Raw genomic sequence first — 21,931 nt, 5'->3', positions numbered from 1 at the left:
ATTAATTTTGTAGAGACTAGTTAGGATAAATGAGCTCATGGCCAACAAAGTAACTCAAGAACATCTCATTTTGAGTAATACCAACTCGTTTAAATCCCCAAGGTCATACCTCCAACTACAATAATCACATATTTATTTATCATAAATTTTATTTCAATATTAAACCATATAATTATATAAATAAATAAATAGATAGGATCACTAAATAATTAAAATAAATAAAAATAAATAAAAAGGACCAGTACGTAATTGGAGATAAATATAAATAAGTAAATAAGAGTTAATATAAATTGAATGAATAGAACCAATGCACAACTGGAGATGAATATAAATAAGTAAATGATAGTAAATATAAATTGAATAAATAGGACCAATGCATAACTGGAGATGAATATAAATAAATAAATAAGAACAAGAACTAAATATAAATTAGAATGAGGTTAGGGACACTCACTTAAGGTAAATAATATAGATATAAAAATAATTATGAATAGATAAAGATAATCAAAGTAAAAAGATAAAATGATAGATGTCTCCTTCCCTTACCTTAGCTATGGAAGATATGCTTTTGAAGATGATCTTTGTATTTTATTTTTCTCCTCTTTCTTTCCTCGCACTCGCAAAGACTCTTTGCTTCTCCTCCCTCTCTCCTTTTTTTTTTCATTGTATCTCTTTCCTTCCCCCCTTTGATTCACTTCACCCATATGTCGCAACCGGCATCGCGACGGGAAGGCGAACCGAAAAAATAAAACGGGTTTAAAAGAGATTTGGAGTCGCCACCACAGTTATTTTTGGAAAACTATGGAAAACCATCAAAATAAGACAAGTCTGCGGAAAACCAGATTTTGGATCCGGGAGTCGGTTACGCGTAGGGAAGGTGTTAGCACCCTACAGCGCCCGCCCAAGGGCGGTACCTTTAATTAAAAATGCAAAGTCGATGTGATTTTTAAAATGTTAATTTTCCCCAAAAATAATAAGACAAAAAATGCTAAAAAAAGAAACGTAAATATTTTTTAATTTTTTTGGGCCCGACAAGGATTGACCTTGGTCCTACGTATTCTCATTCAAAATGAGAAATCAGGGTTACGTAGTTCTTTAAAAAAGGCTTGTTTGTTTGAAAATGTTGAGATTTTTGTATTTTGAAAATTTTGTATTTTTTGGTATTTTTGAATTACTTGAAAATATGTGTCACACGACGCGAACGGTCAGATAGACACTAAAAGAGAAAGAAAACTATTTTTGGTATTTTTAGAAAATAAGTGTCACACGGTGCGAGCGACCGGACAGACACAATAAAGTGAAAGAGAATATTTTTTCATTTTTTAGATTTTCTATTTTTTTGTAATTTTTTAATAATTTTCAAATGTTTGGTTTTCTAGGAATAAAAAATAATAATAAATAAATAAACGAAAATAAATAAATAATAATAAAAATAAATAAATAAATAAATAAACAAAAATAAATAATTTAACTAAGAAGGATGAAAGTGGAAAACAAAATATGGGGGTACATGAGTGATTAGTGAGATGTACATGAAGCAAAATGGGGTGTGTTTATTAAAGGTGGTGGTGCGGCTAGTAAAATATAAAACAAATTCAAAATAGGAGTACCAAGTGTGTGAAGGGGTGCGGGTTTAGTAATTGTGGAGGTGCGCGAGGAAGTAAAAATGTAATAAAAAACCCAACAAGCAAAACAAGGCGGGGGTGCGGGGTTAACATAAATGGAGGTGTACGAAGAAAATAAAAAAAGATGAACGTGGAGGTATATGAGATGAAAAGGGGGTGCATGTGATAACGGAGGGGTGCGAATAGTACGGATGGAGGTGTGAAGAGTAAAAACTGAAATGGAGTGAAGATGCTGAAAGGGTACAAACGGTAAAGCAACACAAAAAGGGGGTGCAGATATTAAGGTAGGAGGTGCACGGAGCAAAAGTGGGGCTGATCCAATTTTTGAAAGAAAGAACGAGAACCCTAATGAATGTTGGAGCTCTCCCTCACGCTCCTTCTTCTTCTCGACGCCATCAACGCGACTCTAGCCGCTGGGACGCGCGTCTGCTCGCCCTGCCACCACGCCGCCGCCCGTCTTGCTCGTTGGCGACTCTCACGACGTCTGTGCCGCCACCACGCGTCCCGCCACCGGCGAGAGGTCACGCCGTCGACGCTTCTTTTCCTCGTTTCTCCTTCCCGCGTGCAGGATAGGGGTCGCTCCTTCTTCCTGATCTAGGCCTCGCGCATTTCGCTGCCAGCCCGTGATGGTCGTTTTCGCGTCGCACCACCTCGCTGTCATCGTCGAGGGAACTGCCGGTGCCGCTGCCATCACCTCCGTTTCGTACAGGGCCGTCGCCATTGGGGACGAACGACCCAGATCGCCTCCGCCTGCTTCACCGCGCCACCGCACCACCGTCACGCGACCGCGCTCCCGTTCAGAGCTTCGAATCGCCGGCGGTGAGGCCGTCGGTGAGGGTTTCTCTTCCCTTTATTTTCTGCTTCTAATTTCTCCGTTTCGATTGGATATGGCTGGTTGGGGATATGGCTGATTGGGGAAGACGAGGGAGTTTGGGGCTGTTCTATATTGATCAGAAAATAAAGAGTGGCGGTGAAGTGTGTCTGATTTTTTTTTGGATTGCAGGAGGAAGAACGAAGAAGAAGAAATTGGTTTTGGGTTCTGGGTTATCATGTGAAGGTGAACGGAGTGTATTACATGATGTTGATGTTAGTTGCTATGGTTGGTTTCTGGTTCTTTGTTTTTTTTTGACACAGGTACATTGTAAATGGAGATGGAGGTTACAACATATCACAATGGCTTTCACAGATACATGCACATGAATCAACAAGCAAAAGAACATAATACAACAGAACATCATACTCGCTTATTTAATGATGCACCACAAGTTACATACATTTCAATTCATACTCACGACATCGTTACTTACCTCTCGCACCTTCACTTGTGTTTTGCTCCTTTCTCTTTTCACTGTGATTTTCGTTTTGTTCTCCCAAGCCTCTGCGAGCTCCCCTAACTCTCCTTTTTTCGTTGCCTTTTTTGTTGCCCCTGCAGTTCCGTGGTCTTGTGAAAACTTGTATCTTCATCTTCCCCCTTGCTTATGTGTGGAGTTGTCCTTTAGTCATGGCTGCACTGCTATGCTTAGACTGCCTTCCCTGGTTGCTGCCACAGTGACCACCAATACCCAACATTCCTTCTTTTCTGTCCAAAACCCTCCCAATAACCAGATAACGTATGAACCTGGCCATATTTTGCATGGCAGAGTCAAGTCAAATGACTTTCTTTATTATTATTATTTTTTTTACATTTTATATATTTTTTTAAGAGCAGAAAAACAAAATGGTGTGAAAATAAAAATAAAATGGAAATTGAAATTAAAAAAGATAAAATAAAATAAGATAAAGTGAAGTAAAAAATAAAATAACATAAAAAATAAAAAATAAAATAAAATAAAACAAGATAAAATAAATAAAATAGATAAATAAAAAGCAAGACAAAATTAAAATTAAAATTAAAAATAAAAACAAATAAGTAAATAAAAGAAAAAAAGTATATATGTACATTCAAATTAATGTTGATTTTTGTAATGTTTTTCTTCTTCTTTTTTTTTAAATTAATTTCTTAGTTAATTATTTTTATTAATCGGACAAAATTGAGTGTTGGCAGCTGCCCCTCTTTACTTAAATTTTATTGGATAATTTAAAAATTGGAATTTTCATATTATCATAATGAAAAATAAGTAAAGATAGAAACACTAATTTTGTCCGAATTCCAAATAGAAGAGGATGAATAAAACTAATTAGAGGGGCGAGATGACCAATTCTAAGAAGTGGCCCAGAATCTAGAAAGTGAAAGAGAATGGATTCACCAGGTCTTATCCAGGGTGGGAGAAAGAAATCACTGACCATTCTATCAGATAGGGTCGTTATGCCAACAAACTTTGAAATATTATTTTTTGTTCTTCTCATTTTTTTTAATTTATGTGTGGATTCAACCATTCCTAGGGAGAGGGTTTCAATGTGACAAAGAGAATCAATGACCATTCAAGGAGAGGGTCTCAATGTGACAAAGAGAATCAATGACCATTCCAAAGGAGGGGGTCTTGATGTAAAGAAATCGATAACCATTGCCTTGCAGATGTTCTCGATGTAATCAAGAAATCGATGACCATTGCTTTGCAGATGGCCTTGATGTAAAGAAATCGATGACCATTGCGTCGCAAAGGACCTCGACGCAACCAAGAAATCAATGACCATTGCTTTGCAGAGGGCCTTGATGTGACATAGAAATCAATGACCATTACCTTGCAGAGGGTCATGATGTAACCAAGGAATCAATGACCATTGCTTTGCAGAGGACCTTGATGTAAAGGAAACGATGACCAGTCTCACGGAGAGGGTCTCAATGTGACAAAGAGAATCAATGACCATTCCAAAGGAGAGGGTCTTGATGTAAAGAAATCGATGACCATTGCCTCGCAGAGGGCCTCGATGCAACCAAGAAATCAATGACCATTGCTTTGCAAAGGGCCTTGATGTAAAGGAATCGATGATCAGTCCCATGGAGAGGGTCTCGATGCAACAAAGAAATCGATGACCATTCCAAAGGAGAGGGTCTATACCTGGAAGGATTCGGTGACCATTACAAAGTAGAAGGTCATGATCAGTCAAACGATTTAGCCAATCCTAAGGAGAAGGCATAGGAATCGATGACCATTCTCATGGAGAGGGTCTCGATACGACAAATTGGATTTGACCATTCCCAAGGAGAGGGTCATAACCTGGACTTGACCATTCCCAAGGAGAGGGTCGTTGTCCGAAAGGAGAACACAAGGACCTGACCATTCCTAAGGAGAGGGTCGTGAGGATCTAAGGATCTGTAGTTGACCAATCCTAAGGAGAGGGTCGTGAGGAAAGGAAGATTTGGACTTGACCAATCCTAAGGAGAGGGTCGTTGTCTGAAAGGAAAACCTGAGGTTTGATTTTGATGTATCAGCAAACAACACATGAATGCTTAACATTGGTGAAGCTTGTGCAAAATAATTGTACTGATTGATTTTTCGCCAATCGACTTTCATTTATTTTTGTGATGTATGATGTATGATGTGATATGATATGAGTGTATGATAGTGATGAAACATGATGAAAATAATTTTTTTGCATTTTTTATTTCTTTCATTATTTATTTTTTATTTATTATTCATTATTTGTTTTGCTAAAAAGACGAGACTTAGGAGACTAGGCGAGCTAGGTTTTTGTGGGCCATATATCTCGGGCTTTGAGGGTCAAGTGAGATAGGCTTAGTAGGCCAAGTGAGATGGACTTTGTGGGCTAGTGCGGAACTGGGCTTGTTGGACTGATACGAAATTGGGTTTGGTGGGCCAGTGCAAAACTACGCTTGTTGAGCCAATACGGAATTGGGCTTGGTGGGCCAGTATAGAACTGGACTTGGCGGGCCAGTACAGAACTGGCTTGGTGGGCCAGTATGGGTTTGGGCTTGGTGGGCCAGTACAGAACTGGGCTTGTTGGGCCAATACGGATTGGGCTTGGTGGCCAGGCAAAGCTGGGCTTGGTGGGCCAGTACAAAATTGGGCTTGGTGGGCCAGGCAAAGCTGGGCTTGGTGGGCCAGTACAAAACTGGGCTTGTTGGGCCAATACGAAATTGGGCTTGTTGGGCCAGGCAAAGTCGGGCTTAGAATATAGGTCATTCATATGAACGAAGAGGACCGCTAATCCAAGAAGTGTCGGGAGGATGATTCTTGTAAATTGGTTCCTTCAGAAGAGACAATGGTTTGAAGAAGTATGATGCATGACAATGCTCACTTGTGTTATGATGTCAAGATTTTTGCTTTTTGAATTTGGTGTCAAACCACGGCATGATGATATGACATGCAAATGGTTATGCACGATAGAAAGCATGTTTTCTTATTTTTAAGCACAAGGGATCAAAACATTATTGTAGAGATCAAGATCATGAAATGCATGACTGCATGATGAAAAACTTGTTATGCTCTGCATTTTGAAAATTTTTGCTAGAGTCAATTATTCTCTTTTCAATCATCAAACTCATTGTTGTGGAGATATATAGGATGAAACTCAACCTATTTTGAAATGGAGTAATGATTGCAAGAGATAGTTAACAAGGCGTTCAAACATTGGTAGCCATGTTTTCAAAGAGAAGAAACAAGTTGTTGAAATTTTAACAGAATGTTGAAACCCTAACTTAATAAGGAGAAAACAAGGTGTAGAACCTTGACGGAGCATAAAAACCCTAACTTAAACAAGAGAGACAAGGTGCCGAAACCTTGGTGCAATGATTAGGGTGTTGTAACCCCGATATGTAGGAGAAACAAGGTGTCAAAACCTTGGCACAGAGATCAGGGTGTCGTAACCCCGATATGCATGAGAAACAAAGTGTCGTAACCCCGATATGTATGAGAAACAAGGTGTCGTAACCTTGGTGCAGGGATCAAGGTGTCGTAACCCCGATATGCACGAGAAACAAGGTCTCAAAACCTTGGTGCAGAGATCAAGGTGTCGTAACCCCAATATGCAAGAGAAACAAGGCGTCGTAACCTTGACGCAGAGATCAGGGTGTCGTAACCCCGATATGCGTGAGAAACAAGGTGTCAAAACCTTGGTGTAAAGATTAGGGTGTTGTAACCCCGATATGTATGAGAAACAAGGTGTTGTAACCTTGGTGCAGGGATCAAGGTGTCGTAACCCCGATATGCATGAGAAACAAGGTGTTGTAACCTTGGTGTAGGGATCAGGGTGTCGTAACCCCGATATGCATCAAAAGTTGAATGCCTGATGAAAACAATGTTGGTTGTATTTTGTCCTTTGATTATTATATGCAAGTATGAGCCAACTGTTTCATTTGCAATCATTAAACTCGTATTTATTTTCAATGTTTCACGAAAATGAGGAATGTCACATTTATCGAGGTCTAACACCTGAAATGAGTATATCTTTGACTTTCTCTTTTATGATATTAGTGCACGCATGTTTGAATTCACAAGTGAGTGAAAGCTACAAATGTTTGGAAAAAGTTTGAAGGAGACTGAGATAGTCGTGCGGGCACGTTGTCTCCACACACCCTTCAAAGGAGAAGCAATATGTGAATATCAGATTGAAAAACACAAGAATTCCAAAAATTGCCTCAGTTATGGTGTATGAGAAAAAGGGTATAAGGATATTGATCAATGAATGTTAGGGTGAGATATTCATGCGAAACCCACGAAACTGCCCCAGTTTTGGTGTACACAAAAGATTTTGATCAAACAATGGGTTTTATTTCCGAAGATGGGGATTTATAAGCATTGGGGGTGAGAAATTCATGTGAGACTCACAAAACTGCCCCAGTTTTGGTGTGTGGAGGAGAATTTGAATGAACGAGGGATGTTGTTTCAAAAGGGGTAGTGGAAATGGAAAGGATTGGGTGAAAAGGATTGCCCCAGTTGGTTTATTTTCCTTTCACTTGCCTTCGGTCAGATAATAGGGTGTTCCCTTCTTCATGAGACATTATTTTTCTTTCATTTTTTCTTCACTTTTGGAATCAACTCTTTGGTCTGATCAAATTATTGAAAAACTTTTTTTTTATTTCTTTTGAAGCATTATCTAAACAACATGTATGAAATTTCCGATGGCTTGGAAGGGGTTGGATGAGATGACAAGGACCGACTAGGGAGCTGACCCAGTTTGATTTAGTCTCAGGGCACCAAGTATGTTTGGGCTTGCCCCAACTATTGATGACATGAAGAAAATGATATGGACTTCAAAAGTTGGTCCAACTTGAGAGTATGGATTGGCTTCAAGGTACAAAATGTGTTTGACTTCCCCATTTATTGATGAAAGGGTTAGACAAATTAAGGGACTTCAAAGATTTCTCTGATTTGAGGACCTGGATTGACACACAGATTGTGTTTGATCTACCCCAATTATAGTAAGGCATGAAGAGGTTGAAATGTGGCAGGGACTCTAGACGTTGCCTCTAGTGTAACCATGATGGTTAGGGTGAAATTGCCTTATCTTGGGATAAATGACAAGTTATATGAATGGTGAAATGAAGCAACTGTCTAGTTTGGATTTTAGAGAAAAAGGTTGCACAATTGTATGAAATTGTTGGACAAGTTTGGGCTGAGAGTAGAGGATATGGTAGGAAATGAAGATGAAATCCATGAAAAGGGTGAGAATGAAGCAATGAAGGAGGATGCCCCTTATCTAATTGATTAACTAGGCTTATGAAAAACTGTTTGAATCACTGAAAGCAAATCTCAAAACCTATTTTTTCAATTTTTATTTTTCCCTTTTTTTTTGAATCTTGGACAAACCTTTCAGCACGTCAATATGATTTCCATGAATTAAACTTTTTGAAAGGTACCGACAATTAGTCTTGGATCTGTGTGGGCTTTATTATGCTTGTATCGTGGTCAAGGCTAAGGGTATGAAAACAAATGTGGATAGTAAAAACTCAAAAAGATGTGATGGTATTTTGGAACAATGATCATAAATTCATTTGCCTCTTATGTGTTCACCATTTCTTCTCTTTTTTCTTTGTTTCTTCTTGATGTAACCAAATCATCATCATCATTTTTTTTTCTTTTTTGTCTTTTTCAAACTTTTTGATTCTGATGGATTTTTTTTATTGGTGAACCGTTTGTCAAACAAAAGTGCAAGCCATCAATGAGAGGTGACCCTTGTTCAAGGTAATTTGAAAGAAAAATATTTGCTCTTTTAAGTCTCAAAGGGGTAACAAAGGATCACATTTTGTGTTTTATGATAAAGAAACATGGCCACACATCATTTCCAAAACATGATTATTTTCTCTTTCAAGAAATTTTAACTCAAGAAAAAAATTGGTTCATGTTAAAGTTTGTCCCTTGCTTTTATTCTTTTTTTTTTTGCCTAAACCACCCTTTCAGGTTTTCAGTCTAGCAGACATTTTTTTTATTTTTTATTTTTCATGCTAAGAGATTTGCTCGCAGTCTATCCAGGCCAGTGTGCCCCTTTTATGTTGATCCTCCATGAAATTCAAAATGTAGGGTTTATGGTGAAAATGTAATGAAAAAAAGGATGAGTTTGGAAATCTCATGTTATGCAGATTAGACAAATGCTTCAAAAGATATGATATCAAACATTATCTATTCATTCAACCTATTGATTTGACCAAAGCATGTTTTTCTTTTCTTTTTTTTTTTTTTTGCCAAAACTGCCTTCTTAGGTTTTTAGTCTAGCAAACTTTATTTTCTTTTTTTTTTTGCTTCTTTTTAATTCTTTTTTTTTTGATTTAAGGACCACCCAACAAGTGTAGACAAGGACAAACTTAGAAAATCTACCAACTCTAGGGTTTATGTTTATCAACTTGGTTAATGTCAATGTTGATAGGGCAAATCCTTCATTGTAGGGAAGCCGAAGGATGGACTGTTTCAAACCATGCGCACACGAATGTCTCAAAAGAAAAAAGTCAATTCGTTATTCTTGATTAAACATTTGACTCCAGAAAAGCGTGACACCCCATTATTCTCTCTTTTTTTTTTTTACGAAGTGAATTTGATGATTTGCGAGAAAAATAAGTGACTCAAAATGTAACAATCTTTTTATTTCCTTCCTCTCTTTTGCAGAGTCTGTTTATTCATATGAGGTGAGATGCATGATATGGATTAAAAAAACTATGTACATGCCGCTATGACTAAAAACAACAATTGTAACGCAAGTTTGTGCCCAAGAGGCACTTACTCAGTTGTATGTCGATGCGATTAAAGAGTATCATGCATGATATGCAACTAATTGAAAAAAACTACATGAGATGCAATGCATGTGCCTCAAGAGGCATTTATTCCCATGATATGATGATGAAATGTGATACAATTATTTGGAAACATCATGCATGATATGCAGAGCGACATAATGAAATGCATGAATGCAGAGTGACATAATGAAATGCATGTTTATGCCTCAAGAGGCGCTTATTTCCATGAGATGTGATGTATGATATAAAAATGCTATGTGTGATTGTGCCTCAATAGCACTTATTCACATGTACATTATGCACACCACAAGATGATGATTAAAGCAAGCAATCTCCCCTTGTGCTCAATAGAGGTTTGGCGCTTAAGGTCTAGGGTGAAGTACATGCGCTCACAAGGATGGTTTCCTAGTGCCTAATGATTGAGGTCATTAGAGCTATGGCCCACTCCATGGCATTTCTTACAACAGTTGGTAGTCAACAAGAAGTGAGAGTACTAAAGGAGCAAACAAACTCTACTTGGGGTTTTCACAATGACCACTTGGGAAGTTCATCCACTGTGGCACTGCTACACAATCCCCTCTAATTCTAAGTTAAACAGACCCAGGTATAGGGCCCCACTCATGTAATGTGCAATGTGTGTGTGTGTGTGTGAAGGGAGAATGATGCATACCCAAACCCCCATCTGCAAAACAACCAGAAATTCCCAGGCAGATATAGAACAATTCCAAAATATATATCAAAATAGGCAAAGTAATTCACACCCAATTAATCCAAGAAGCAAATATATACAAGCACATATAAAGACAATAATACACAAATGAAAGAAATGGGGAAAGAAAACATTAGGAAAATCACATTAAGTATGCATATCTAATTAAATGGCTTGACTCTCTAGCGTCCCCAGTGGAGTCGCCAGCTGTCGCAACCGGCATCGCGACGGGAAGGCGAACCGAAAAAATAAAACGAGTTTAAAAGAGATTTGGAGTCGCCACCACAGTTATTTTTGGAAAACTATGGAAAACCATCAAAATAAGACAAGTCTGCGGAAAACCAGATTTTGGATCCGGGAGTCGGTTACGCGTAGGGAAGGTGTTAGCACCCTACAGCGCCCGCCCAAGGGCGGTACCTTTAATTAAAAATGCAAAGTCGATGTGATTTTTAAAATGTTAATTTTCCCCAAAAATAATAAGACAAAAAATGCTAAAAAAAGAAACGTAAATATTTTTTAATTTTTTTGGGCCCGACAAGGATTGACCTTGGTCCTACGTATTCTCATTCAAAATGAGAAATCAGGGTTACGTAGTTCTTTAAAAAAGGCTTGTTTGTTTGAAAATGTTGAGATTTTTGTATTTTGAAAATTTTGTATTTTTTGGTATTTTTGAATTACTTGAAAATATGTGTCACACGACGCGAACGGTCAGATAGACACTAAAAGAGAAAGAAAACTATTTTTGGTATTTTTAGAAAATAAGTGTCACACGGTGCGAGCGACCGGACAGACACAATAAAGTGAAAGAGAATATTTTTTCATTTTTTAGATTTTCTATTTTTTTGTAATTTTTTAATAATTTTCAAATGTTTGGTTTTCTAGGAATAAAAAAAATAATAAATAAATAAACGAAAATAAATAAATAAATAAATAAATAAATAAATAAACAAAAATAAATAATTTAACTAAGAAGGATGAAAGTGGAAAACAAAATATGGGGGTACATGAGTGATTAGTGAGATGTACATGAAGCAAAATGGGGTGTGTTTATTAAAGGTGGTGGTGCGGCTAGTAAAATATAAAACAAATTCAAAATAAGAGTACCAAGTGTGTGAAGGGGTGCGGGTTTAGTAATTGTGGAGGTGCGCGAGGAAGTAAAAATGTAATAGAAAACCCAACAAGCAAAACAAGGCGGGGGTGCAGGGTTAACATAAATGGAGGTGTACGAAGAAAATAAAAAAAGATGAACGTGGAGGTATATGAGATGAAAAGGGGGTGCATGTGATAACGGAGGGGTGCGAATAGTACGGATGGAGGTGTGGAGAGTAAAATCTGAAATGGAGTGAAGATGCTGAAAGGGTACAAACGGTAAAGCAACACAAAAAGGGGGTGCAGATATTAAGGTAGGAGGTGCACCTGGAGCAAAAGTGGGGCTGATCCAATTTTTGAAAGAAAAGGAACCAGAACCCTAATGAATGCTGGAGCTCTCCCTCACGCTCCTTCTTCTTCTCGACACCATCAACGCGACTCTAGCCGCTGGGACGCGCGTCTGCTCGCCCTGCCACCACGCCGCCGCGCGTCTTGCTCGTTGGCGACTCTCACGACGTCTGTGCCGCCACCACGCGTCCCGCCACCGGCGAGAGGTCACGCCCTCGACGCTTCTTTTCCTCGTTTCTCCTTCCCGCGTGCAGTAAAAACAAAATGGTGTGAAAATAAAAATAAAATGGAAATTGAAATTAAAAAATACAAAATAATATAAGATAACGTGAAGTAAAAAATAAAATAACATAAAAAAAATAAAAAAATAAAATAAAATAAAATAAAATAAAACAAGATAAAATAAATAAAATAGATAAATAAAAAGCAAGACAAAATTAAAATTAAAATTAAAAATAAAAACAAATAAGTAAATAAAAGAAAAAGAGTATATATGTACATTCAAATTAATGTTGATTTTTGTAATGTTTTTCTTCTTTTTTTTTTTAAATTAATTTCTTAGTTAATTGTTTTTATTAACCGGACAAAATTGAGTGTTGACACCATATTTATACTAACATTTTGTAATGATTGCATTTAGTTTAAAATGCACTATTTTGTTTTTGTTTCAGTTCTTCCTTGGTTTAGTTTAGTTAGTTAAAGATTGGGCTACCAAGACAAGATTTTTTTTATCCTATCTGACGTTAACATTAACCTGGCCTGACATTAATTGTGATTTGCCATTTTGACCACTCTTGATGCATGTACATGGATTGTAACGTTGTGGTGCAGATTCAATCTAAAAATTTCTTTAGTTTACTTTATCATAATATATAACGTTTATGCATATATATTATTAAAGTTCAGTTTGGAGAAGACTATAATTTTTTTTTTAAAATATATCCATGATATTTAAAATTACTTCAACAAACAGGATAATGGTGTATAACAGAACAATATTATAAAATTATTGTGTAATGCGTATTATAAATGTGTTTATATGATTATTATTATTATTATTATTATTATTATAAAGGCAAAACATATTTTTTTCTGAAACCGAAATGCTAGTTGTATTGTTATAAGTATTATAACTTATTTTATTATTGAAGTATATTATTTTGTAGTAATATTTTTATTATAATTATTTTAATTGCAAACACTTAAATTTTGATTTCTTGAATAATTATAATTTTTATATCATATGTTCATAATTTATTATCCTAGTCACATTACATATGAAAAATAATGTATTATAAAATTTTAGGTATTGACATACTAAAAATATTGTGGTATAAATTTTGAGATGTTACACCATGGGTCGAAGTATGCATGGCAGTATAAGAAACAATGGCTTGTAACTTCGTCAAACCAAATTCCGCAAGAGTCGGCATAAAACATGCCTCACTAAAAGAAAAGTCTTAAATAATAACCAATTTTAGTGACAAAAAATATGCTTATTCCTTTGTTAGCCAAAACCTTCTTAGCTAATGTCAGTTACCAATTTAGAGACCAATTCATAATAAAAACTATTTTAATTACTAATTTAGAAACCAAATATAATTTTTTGAAACTATTTATTTACCAAAAAATTTGAATTTATAAATTGGTTCTAAATTGGTCATTCTAGCGACTAATTATTTTTTGTCACTAAAATTGACTATTATTCAAGGATTTTCTTGTAGTGCCTGGACGAAGGAAGGCAAATGGTTGCTCTGATGAATCCATGTGAGTGGAGGAGAAATCCTACTCAGAGACCAACAACATGAGAATTATTGTTGTCCTAAAAAATGGCAACTAAACAATTCCATGGAGCCATAACTCTGGAGCCTTTCTCCATAACAATGGCGAGAATATTAAAATAGATTGTAGAGATAAATCCACTAAAGTATGGTGGAATCAAGAGTGATTTACTGTTTATGATCAACATCGATTAGAGCTAGACGTTCCTTTCTGGATTGAGGAATAATATGGTAAAGAGCTCTAATTTTCCGAACATGAGTTTCAAAAAGTTTGGTCCACGTAACATAATAATCCTTCTCCATTTTCAGCACAAAGGGATGCTTTTTTTTTTTTTTTTATATATTAGAGATAGTGAGTTATTTTTTATATCAGAGACAGAGACAGTGAATTATTTTTTATATTAGAGATATTGAGTTATTTTTTATATTTTTTATAATGCTATGTATATTAGAGACGTTAATAATTTTAATAAAGTCATAACACTATATTGAATGCTTATATTTAAGTATTACAAATAGTATTTATTGTAATATTATTATGATTAAATGTTAAATTAATTATAATGTATCATTATATTAAATACTTATATTTAAGTATTACAAATAGTATTTATTATAATGTTAATATTATAAATAGATACATCCAAATATATTTAATTGTAATATTATTATGATTAAATTTCAAAATAATGATAATGTAATTAAATTTAAATAATGTATATATATATATATATATATATATATTATAAAATAAAGTAAGATCTTAGGTAAAATTAAATTTGTGTGTGGAGTGTCTATTCCTGAGTAAGGAAAAATTTAATATTATTCTTTTTTTTATCTTGAAATAACTATTAAATACATATTAATGAAGAAGATAAAAAATTGGTTTCCAAATATGAGACTAAACTTCCATATGATAAAACATGTACAATCATCCATAATATCTATATCATACAAAATTTTGGCTATAAATACTCACCTAGTAAAGTGGATAGTGTAACCAACATTTTTAGACAAGACAGGTAAGAGATTGAAGCTACTCATATGTGTGCCGACCTCTCTCATTTCCATCTTGTTCCAAAAAAGTAAAATACCATATAAAATAAATCTCAAAATATAGTATTTAAAAATGACTTTAAAAAGAATAAAAACAGTTTTTAAAATATTTTAACACTTACTTTTACTTAAAAAAGTATTTTAAAATTATGTTTAAATTACACAACTTTGGTATTAAAAGAAGAAAAAAAATATATTTGGACTTACGATTTGGTCTTTAATTTTCAAATGGTTCATAACTTTTTATATCAATATAAATTCCAATGAAATTGCAATGTTTTTCTCGACACACGGTGATACAAAAATAAGCGGAATGCACGTGATCAACGCACTTTAGTTGAACCCTAAAATAATTATTTAATTTTCACCTTTTTCTTATATATATATATATATATATATATATATATATATATATATATATATATATATATATATATATATATATATATGTATGTAGTGAAAGTGGAGCAAACAGTGATTTCAACCAACAAAGCATAGGAAGACGAAAACAAATCGCTGAATCTTATGGAATCGCCGTTCAAAGCAGGAATTCTGAAAGGGAAGGTGGCTCTGATAACAGGAGGAGCCTCTGGAATCGGCTTCGAAATTTCGACGCAATTCGGCAAACATGGAGCCTCCGTCGCGCTCATGGGTCGCCGCAAGCAAGTTCTTCACTCCGCTGTCTCCGTTCTCCAATCCCTCGCCATTCCCGTAATCAATTCACTCTTACTTTTCTGTCCACTCGTTGTTTTCCTTCAATTTAATTCGTGTTTTCTCGGAGGGAATGGTTCTCTCGCTGCTCTATTTTCACTTCCTACACTCTTAGAAATCAAATAAGTAAGGGTTTTTATTCAAATTATGTGGATTTATAAAAATGAGGTTAACACACTTGTTACGAACTCAAGTTATTTTTTGTGTATTACAAGACTCTGCTTCTACTGTGTAAATATTCATACTCAAGTTATCTGTCAAATCCGCTACTATAGGCCTGTTTGAACAAGAAGAAAATAATGAAATGAACTTTTTTACAAGTTAAAATTGATATATTAGTTCATTTGTAAGAGCTCTTTCAGATAGTTTCTCTATTTTTTTTATAATTTTTTAATTTATGCATAGATGAACTTTAACTTACAGTGAAACTCATTATATATATATATTTTTTCTCTTATAAAAGTTTGTGGGGAAATTTGTTTAAACAGATTTTGGAACTAGGATAATCGCAACCAAGGTATAGTCAGGATTGGAGATCAGTATGAGCGTCACAGATTTATCTGGAATGGCGTGTTTATGATTTGAGAGGGAAAAGTGTTTATAAACTAAGTCCTGTGAGACTATTTTGGTTTTGAAGTACCGAAACATTTATTTCCACAAGACATGCCTGGGAAAATTTAACATGGGAATATTAGTGGACAAAGTTAGATGTAGTGTGGAAGGTGCTTTAAGTGTTATTCTTAGATGAAAATTAGAGTTTTCTTTTATCACAAAACATATCGAAAATTTTTAGCATTGTTAGAGCCAAAACATCAATTTTTATTAGAGAACACAAAACAACGTTGTAGAACTGCATTTAAGTTTCGTAGAGGAACCACACCTTATGAAGAAAAACTAAACTGATGGACTTTTTGGTCTAGTAAATTGCATCCTGACTCCGAATGTTTTAATTTTGTTTTTTCCTTTGGCAAGAGTGAATGGGTAATTGGTGTGGGTTTTGTTCTGGTTTAGGCGGTTGGGTTTGAGGGGGACGTACGGAAGCAAGAGGATGCAGAGAGGGTGGTGGAATCAACGTTTAAGCATTTTGGAAGGATTGATATACTTGTGAATGCTGCGGCTGGGAACTTCCTTGTGTCGGCAGAGGATCTCTCCCCCAATGGCTTTCGAACAGGTTCTGTCTGTGTCACCTCTTTTTTTCTTTTCTTTAATTTAAGGCAAATGATAATTGGGATATTGGTTAAAGAATTAAAAATAAAAAGTATATTGAGAAGTGTCACTAATAATATGTGATTTCCAATGCATCTTCGTTGTGATTCTGTTGAAGGGTTGTCTAACTCATGTAAGATGATTGGTGCAAATCCCTTTTGTACATAAATCTGATTAATAGAATTTTTAGATTAATCGTTTATGATGAGATTATTTAGTCACATATTTAGATTACTTTTTAGACTTCAGTGATACTCCAATAAAAATTAAAGTTCACTCTGGTCAACATAAATTAATAGAATTTTATGTTGACTTTTGATACAAAGTTATATTATGTGGATTGGTGAAATTCTAATTCTGACGGAGAACTGAACCAAAAGTACTTAATTATTTGTCATGATTTTGGAGAACTTATTTATAGTTATTCAAACTTATCTTGTGACATGAAAATGTGTTTGGGAGAGCTTATGGAAATACCTTGTGATGTGTTCATAAGCTGTTTTCAACTTATTTCAATAAGCTCTCCACAAGAATTTATGAAATCAACTTAAACTTATACGAAAGTAGTTTCATCTTATTTTCTTATTGGTCGTCATATGTAAGATCTTATATAATAAGAACTTAATTAGGTTGTTTTCCAAATGGGTCTTAATTAAGTTTTGTCAATTATGTTAATTGTTTTTAGACACTATTTATTTCTTATATTGAAAGCATCGGTGCTTGAAGAAAGCACTCATCCAAAAATGGGGATAGGATAGATTTGTGATGTTTCAGATGAGTAACTCAAGACACTTTCTAAGTTACTAGCTATCTCAGGTTTAGAGCATGATGCAGGCATATTCAATTCTACTAATTAAGAGAAAGGAAGTGGTGATAAGATGTGATTATTCTTGACAGTTTTGGACATTGATTCTGTTGGAACATTCACAATGTGCCGTGAAGCACTAAAATATCTCAAGAAAGGGGGAGAAGGAAGGAGCAGCTCTTCTGGTGGGGGATCAATAATAAACATCAGTGCCACCTTGCATTACACAGCTTCTTGGTACCAAATTCACGTGTCTGCTGCAAAGGTTTGTAGCACATTACTAACATGTTAAAATCATCTTGTTGGCATTCACCTTTTGAATTTCTATTGTTCACCAGGCAGCTGTTGATGCCACTACAAGAAACTTGGCACTAGAATGGGGAACAGACTATGACATTAGAGTCAATGGAATTGCTCCAGGTCCAATAAGTGACACTCCTGGCATGAGTAAACTAGCTCCCGACGAAATAAGTAGCAAAGCCAGAGTTTACATGCCACTGTATAAACTTGGGGAGAAATGGGATATAGCCATGACTGCACTTTTCCTAGCATCAGATGCAGGTTGGTCGCTTTGTCTTTTAACCCAAATTATTGTTTTAATCTTGTTTACATGTTTTTATTAGGAGGGCAATAAAATATTGGTTCTGTATATATCAATGAATGAATGTCCATGTCCGTTGAATTTCTTGAACTTCCTGTTCCTCTTAATTTTGAGCAGCTCCCAAACCAAAAAAAAAAAAAAAAAACAGAAAGTTACAGAAATAAAATTATTTTCAGTTCAGAATATTATTTTAGAATTTAAATACTCTATTCACGTCCCAATCAGCTAGTATTGTGTAAGGAAAGTTTCACCAAATTGCACAATATATAGTAGGTATTTAGTGCCAAGTTGAATATGTGCAGTGTAATACTATATGGTAGGAAATCGTTAGGAAATCTTGGAACATATTTTCCGAACTTCTTTCAACATCAGGGGATTTTTTGTTTTAGTTTTGGCAGGCAAGATTTAGGTACACGAAATAGTTATCTAACACTTTGCAATAAGTCATATTCTTCTTATTCGTACTATACTCCACAAGTATACGAGTTGTATCTTAAACAATATCTAGTTATGTGCATTACTTTTGTAATATCTAGTTATCCTGTAGTTATTTTTAGTCTCTTTTTTATAATATGTAAACAGATATATGTTTATAATATAAAAATGTCTTTCTCTTTTATATAATAGTCTTGGCTGCTAGCAGACTATTCCTATTGTAGATTTGATTGAAACAAAGGAAAGTTTTTGCAGCCTATACTCTCTGTAGTGTGTAATTTATGCTTTTTCCCAAAAATATAATTCTCATATTTTGTGATATCTATTATTAGTGATTAATCTGTTTTTTTATTTTCTACCTGTACTGTACACACTTTCTTCACAGGTCCCAACCTGTATTGCATTTTCTACCTGGATTATTATCCTTTGGCTAGATATGTATCCAGTGGCACTGCATACATGCATTACTTTTCTATTTATCTAAGAATGTTATGGCATATACTATAATCAAGTTGGAAAAAATCAATCATTCTTAATTTTAGAAAACAAAAATGGTTTGGTATAAAAACACCTCGAAATATTGATTGTGCTTTATTCTGGCGAGATATTTGACTCGGCATGAGTAAATTGTTTTTCAACTCCCGCCATAGAACCTGGCTAACCCAAATTCAGAGATACATTTGATGTAAAGAAATTTCCATTCCATATTTATAAAACTTAATTCCTTAAGGTTGTTCTCAAAGTTTTCTTCACATGTGTTCATTACTTCTAATTTCTAAGTCATCATCATCAAACAGTTATGAGGGTGATAGCCCTTGTTAAACATATCAAATTAATATCTTTTACTTTCACACTTTTCATGTTTCACCCATCTGAGTGCGGTAGAAAGAAATTGTTGACATGTTAAATTCCTGGATGGGGGCAATTATTGTACGTACATGGTTGATAATACTTTTTAGCGATGGAAAATTGAAACATTTCTCCAAATTTGTGAAGGAAAATTCATCAATGGCGACACTGTGATAGTTGACGGAGGACTTTGGCTGAGCCGGCCTCGTCATTTAGCGAAAGAAGCTGTGAAGCAAGTATCTCGATCAGTAGAAAAGAGATCAAGAAATGCACCCGTTGGTGTTCCAAAAAGCAAGCTCTGAACCACCACATTCTGGTTTTAGCTCCTTTACACACCGGGAATCGATTTATCATTTGTAGAATATTATGAAAATGCAACTTTTGATGTGTTACTTATAAATTGTTAAACAGCTGAATTTTCTCAAATTGCAGTACTCAAAATAAAATCAAGTTGTGATTCCTTCATTATATATACAGTGTGTTGTCATGAACACTTACACAGATGTAGCGGACTTGCGCGGCTCAACTCTTCTTTTACCTTTACTAAAAAAAAGGAATTTAAAAATAGAAGTATACATTTTTTGTCATCTTTTAATTATTTTGGTTTAAAAGCATTTTTTTAAAATAAAAATAACTTGGTGAGATTTTTAAGGTGAATTTGTTTAAAGTAGGAATTTGTCAAATAAAGAGTACATTCTACATTCTAAAATAAAATTATTAATTTAATTTGCATAAAGTTATTTTTATTGATAATTGAAATAAGTGAAAATGGTAAACATTTGAATAAATTATTAAAATGGGCAGCTAGTCGTGTTTGTATTTGGAAATATAATAATTTTAAAATTGGAGCGAATATATTAAGAAATGTTTAAATCCACTTTTAATCTTCATAATTTCGCGAGTGTGTAATTGTAGTTCTTTTAAAATTTTAACTTCAGATTTAATTATAGTTTTTCAAAATAAGACAATTAAATACATAAGACTAAAATTGTCTAATATTTATATATTTAATTCTTAAAAGAAAATGTAAAAATATCTCTTAGAAGTTACACGCATTAAAGTCAATTGTCAAATCTACTATGGATATTTTACCTAAACGAATATTTGACATATTATCACTCAAACATTTAACACTTCTTGTGAGTGATTAGATCACATACTAACATTATAACAGAATGGTTTAGTTTTGAAAGACACGTACATTATGGAGAAGTTCCTTATTTTATTTTTTTTATTCTTCAAAGTACTGTAAAACACATATAAAAAAAGAGTGTTGAGTTGTATTGTTTTAAAATTCAAATGAATATATTATCTATATTTTTATTGAGATAAATAATAGTTAGACTCGTTGAAGTGCGATTTATGAGAAAAAAAAAGAAAAAGAAAAAAATAATTAATCATGATAACTTAAACATGTTTTCACAAACTGAAAAATCACAATTTTGGAATAATTTAAACAAATTAAAAACTAATAAAAAAGGAAAAGTAACACAAATAATAATATTGGGTCATCTCTATATTGATATTACACCAAGTTCTTTATTCGTTCAATTAAGTATTATTTGTACAAGTTTTGGTCAAGGTCATCTTTAAGCCAAATATTTTTTAAGAAAGTTTCTCTAAGTTTTTACGCAATATAAGCATTCTTTGAGAAAAGAAACTAATGGTTTACATAATGTTGGGATGTGTTTACCCTAAAATCCTAGAAAATTGTATTTTAAAAGTGATAGTAGTTTAAAAATAGTAAGACTTGATTATTTTAATATTAAAAGATTTTAGTATAAATAGAATTCTTATAAACGAGTTTCATTATTTTAACTTAAACGAGTTTCATTATTATAAACGTCTCTAAGAGTTTTGTCTTTCTGTTCATCTGATTAAAAAACCAAGACTATAGGAATGATCCTCTCGGTGAGCTCTTCAATTTGGACCGATCAGTTTCTCCATTCACGTAAGTTAAGTTTCCGCTCTTTTTTTTTTGTCTTTTTCTATTTTCTGTTACATGTAAGCCATCTTTCACTTGCATGCGTCGTTTTATTTATCAGTATGAGTCTCTACTGATCAATGATAATATTGGTATGTCCTGCTGATAGTTCTTGTGATGTTTCTATGTGTAGATAGATAATCCTGTGGAGTTAGAGATGTTTGACATTTATAAAGTTGCTTAAGTAGAATACCAGGTAAGGGAAGCTAATTTCTCTATCTTAATTCATAAACATGTTAAGAATTCATATTGTATGTTTAATTTGTGATTGATTGATGTATCTGGTATGTGCGATGGTTTTTCCTGTTAATTAAGAATAACTTATGGTTTAAATGTGTTTTTCATTCAATTGGTATGAATAATTAGATAGAATTAATGTTGATAATTGAATGATATCTGCACTAGTTTTGGAGTGGTATGGACTGACTGAATATGCATAAAATCAATTAGATTAGTTTCTGTATAATTCTGCATAGTTGCACACTCGCTGGGTGAGAGAGCTGATCTGTAAAATTATGTAGAACATTGATTTGCAGAATTATGCAAATTCACAAACTTGTTGGGTGAGTAATTCTCGCTAGGCAAATTTCCAAGTCAGGAACTT

General features: G+C 34.1%; 1 protein-coding gene and 2 long non-coding RNA genes across 3 annotated transcripts; 2 read left to right on the top strand and 1 right to left on the bottom strand.

The window, feature by feature from the left end:
* Positions 1–1,002: 1,002 nt before the first annotated feature.
* On the bottom strand, positions 1,003–12,134 carry LOC146880916 (uncharacterized). Its single transcript, XR_014986255.1, has 2 exons — positions 11,879–12,134; positions 1,003–3,243 (listed from the first exon to the last, which is right to left on the bottom strand). It is a non-coding gene; the product is annotated as an uncharacterized LOC146880916 (long non-coding RNA).
* LOC146880917 (uncharacterized) lies at positions 1,993–3,755 on the top strand. The gene is made up of 2 exons (XR_014986254.1): positions 1,993–2,456; positions 2,629–3,755. It is a non-coding gene; the product is annotated as an uncharacterized LOC146880917 (long non-coding RNA).
* A 3,040-nt stretch (positions 12,135–15,174) lies between the features above and the next one.
* On the top strand, positions 15,175–19,813 carry SDRB (short-chain dehydrogenase-reductase B). The gene is made up of 5 exons (XM_028056245.2): positions 15,175–15,447; positions 16,459–16,618; positions 17,551–17,723; positions 17,797–18,019; positions 19,491–19,813. Exons 1-5 carry the CDS (start codon positions 15,262–15,264, stop codon positions 19,643–19,645), a joined length of 897 nt encoding a protein of 298 aa, XP_027912046.1. The 5' UTR covers positions 15,175–15,261; the 3' UTR covers positions 19,646–19,813.
* Positions 19,814–21,931: the final 2,118 nt, after the last annotated feature.

This window comes from Vigna unguiculata, chromosome 11 (genome assembly GCF_037176805.1).
Source record: "Vigna unguiculata cultivar grain cowpea cultivar isolate G323 ecotype 2 chromosome 11, ASM3717680v1, whole genome shotgun sequence".
Classification (NCBI taxonomy): Eukaryota; Viridiplantae; Streptophyta; class Magnoliopsida; order Fabales; family Fabaceae; genus Vigna; species Vigna unguiculata.
Note: the sequence above shows the minus strand (reverse complement) of the source record. Positions and strands in the feature narration are given on the sequence as shown.

Excerpts from the sequence above, each read along its gene's own strand:
- SDRB (XM_028056245.2), top strand. The coding sequence starts at position 15,262 with ATGGAATCGCCGTTCAAAGCAGGAATTCTGAAAGGGAAGGTGGCTCTG. Across the intron at positions 15,448-16,458 it reads TCCAATCCCTCGCCATTCCC|GCGGTTGGGTTTGAGGGGGA; the intron begins GTAATCAATTCA and ends GTTCTGGTTTAG. Across the intron at positions 17,724-17,796 it reads TTCACGTGTCTGCTGCAAAG|GCAGCTGTTGATGCCACTAC; the intron begins GTTTGTAGCACA and ends ATTGTTCACCAG.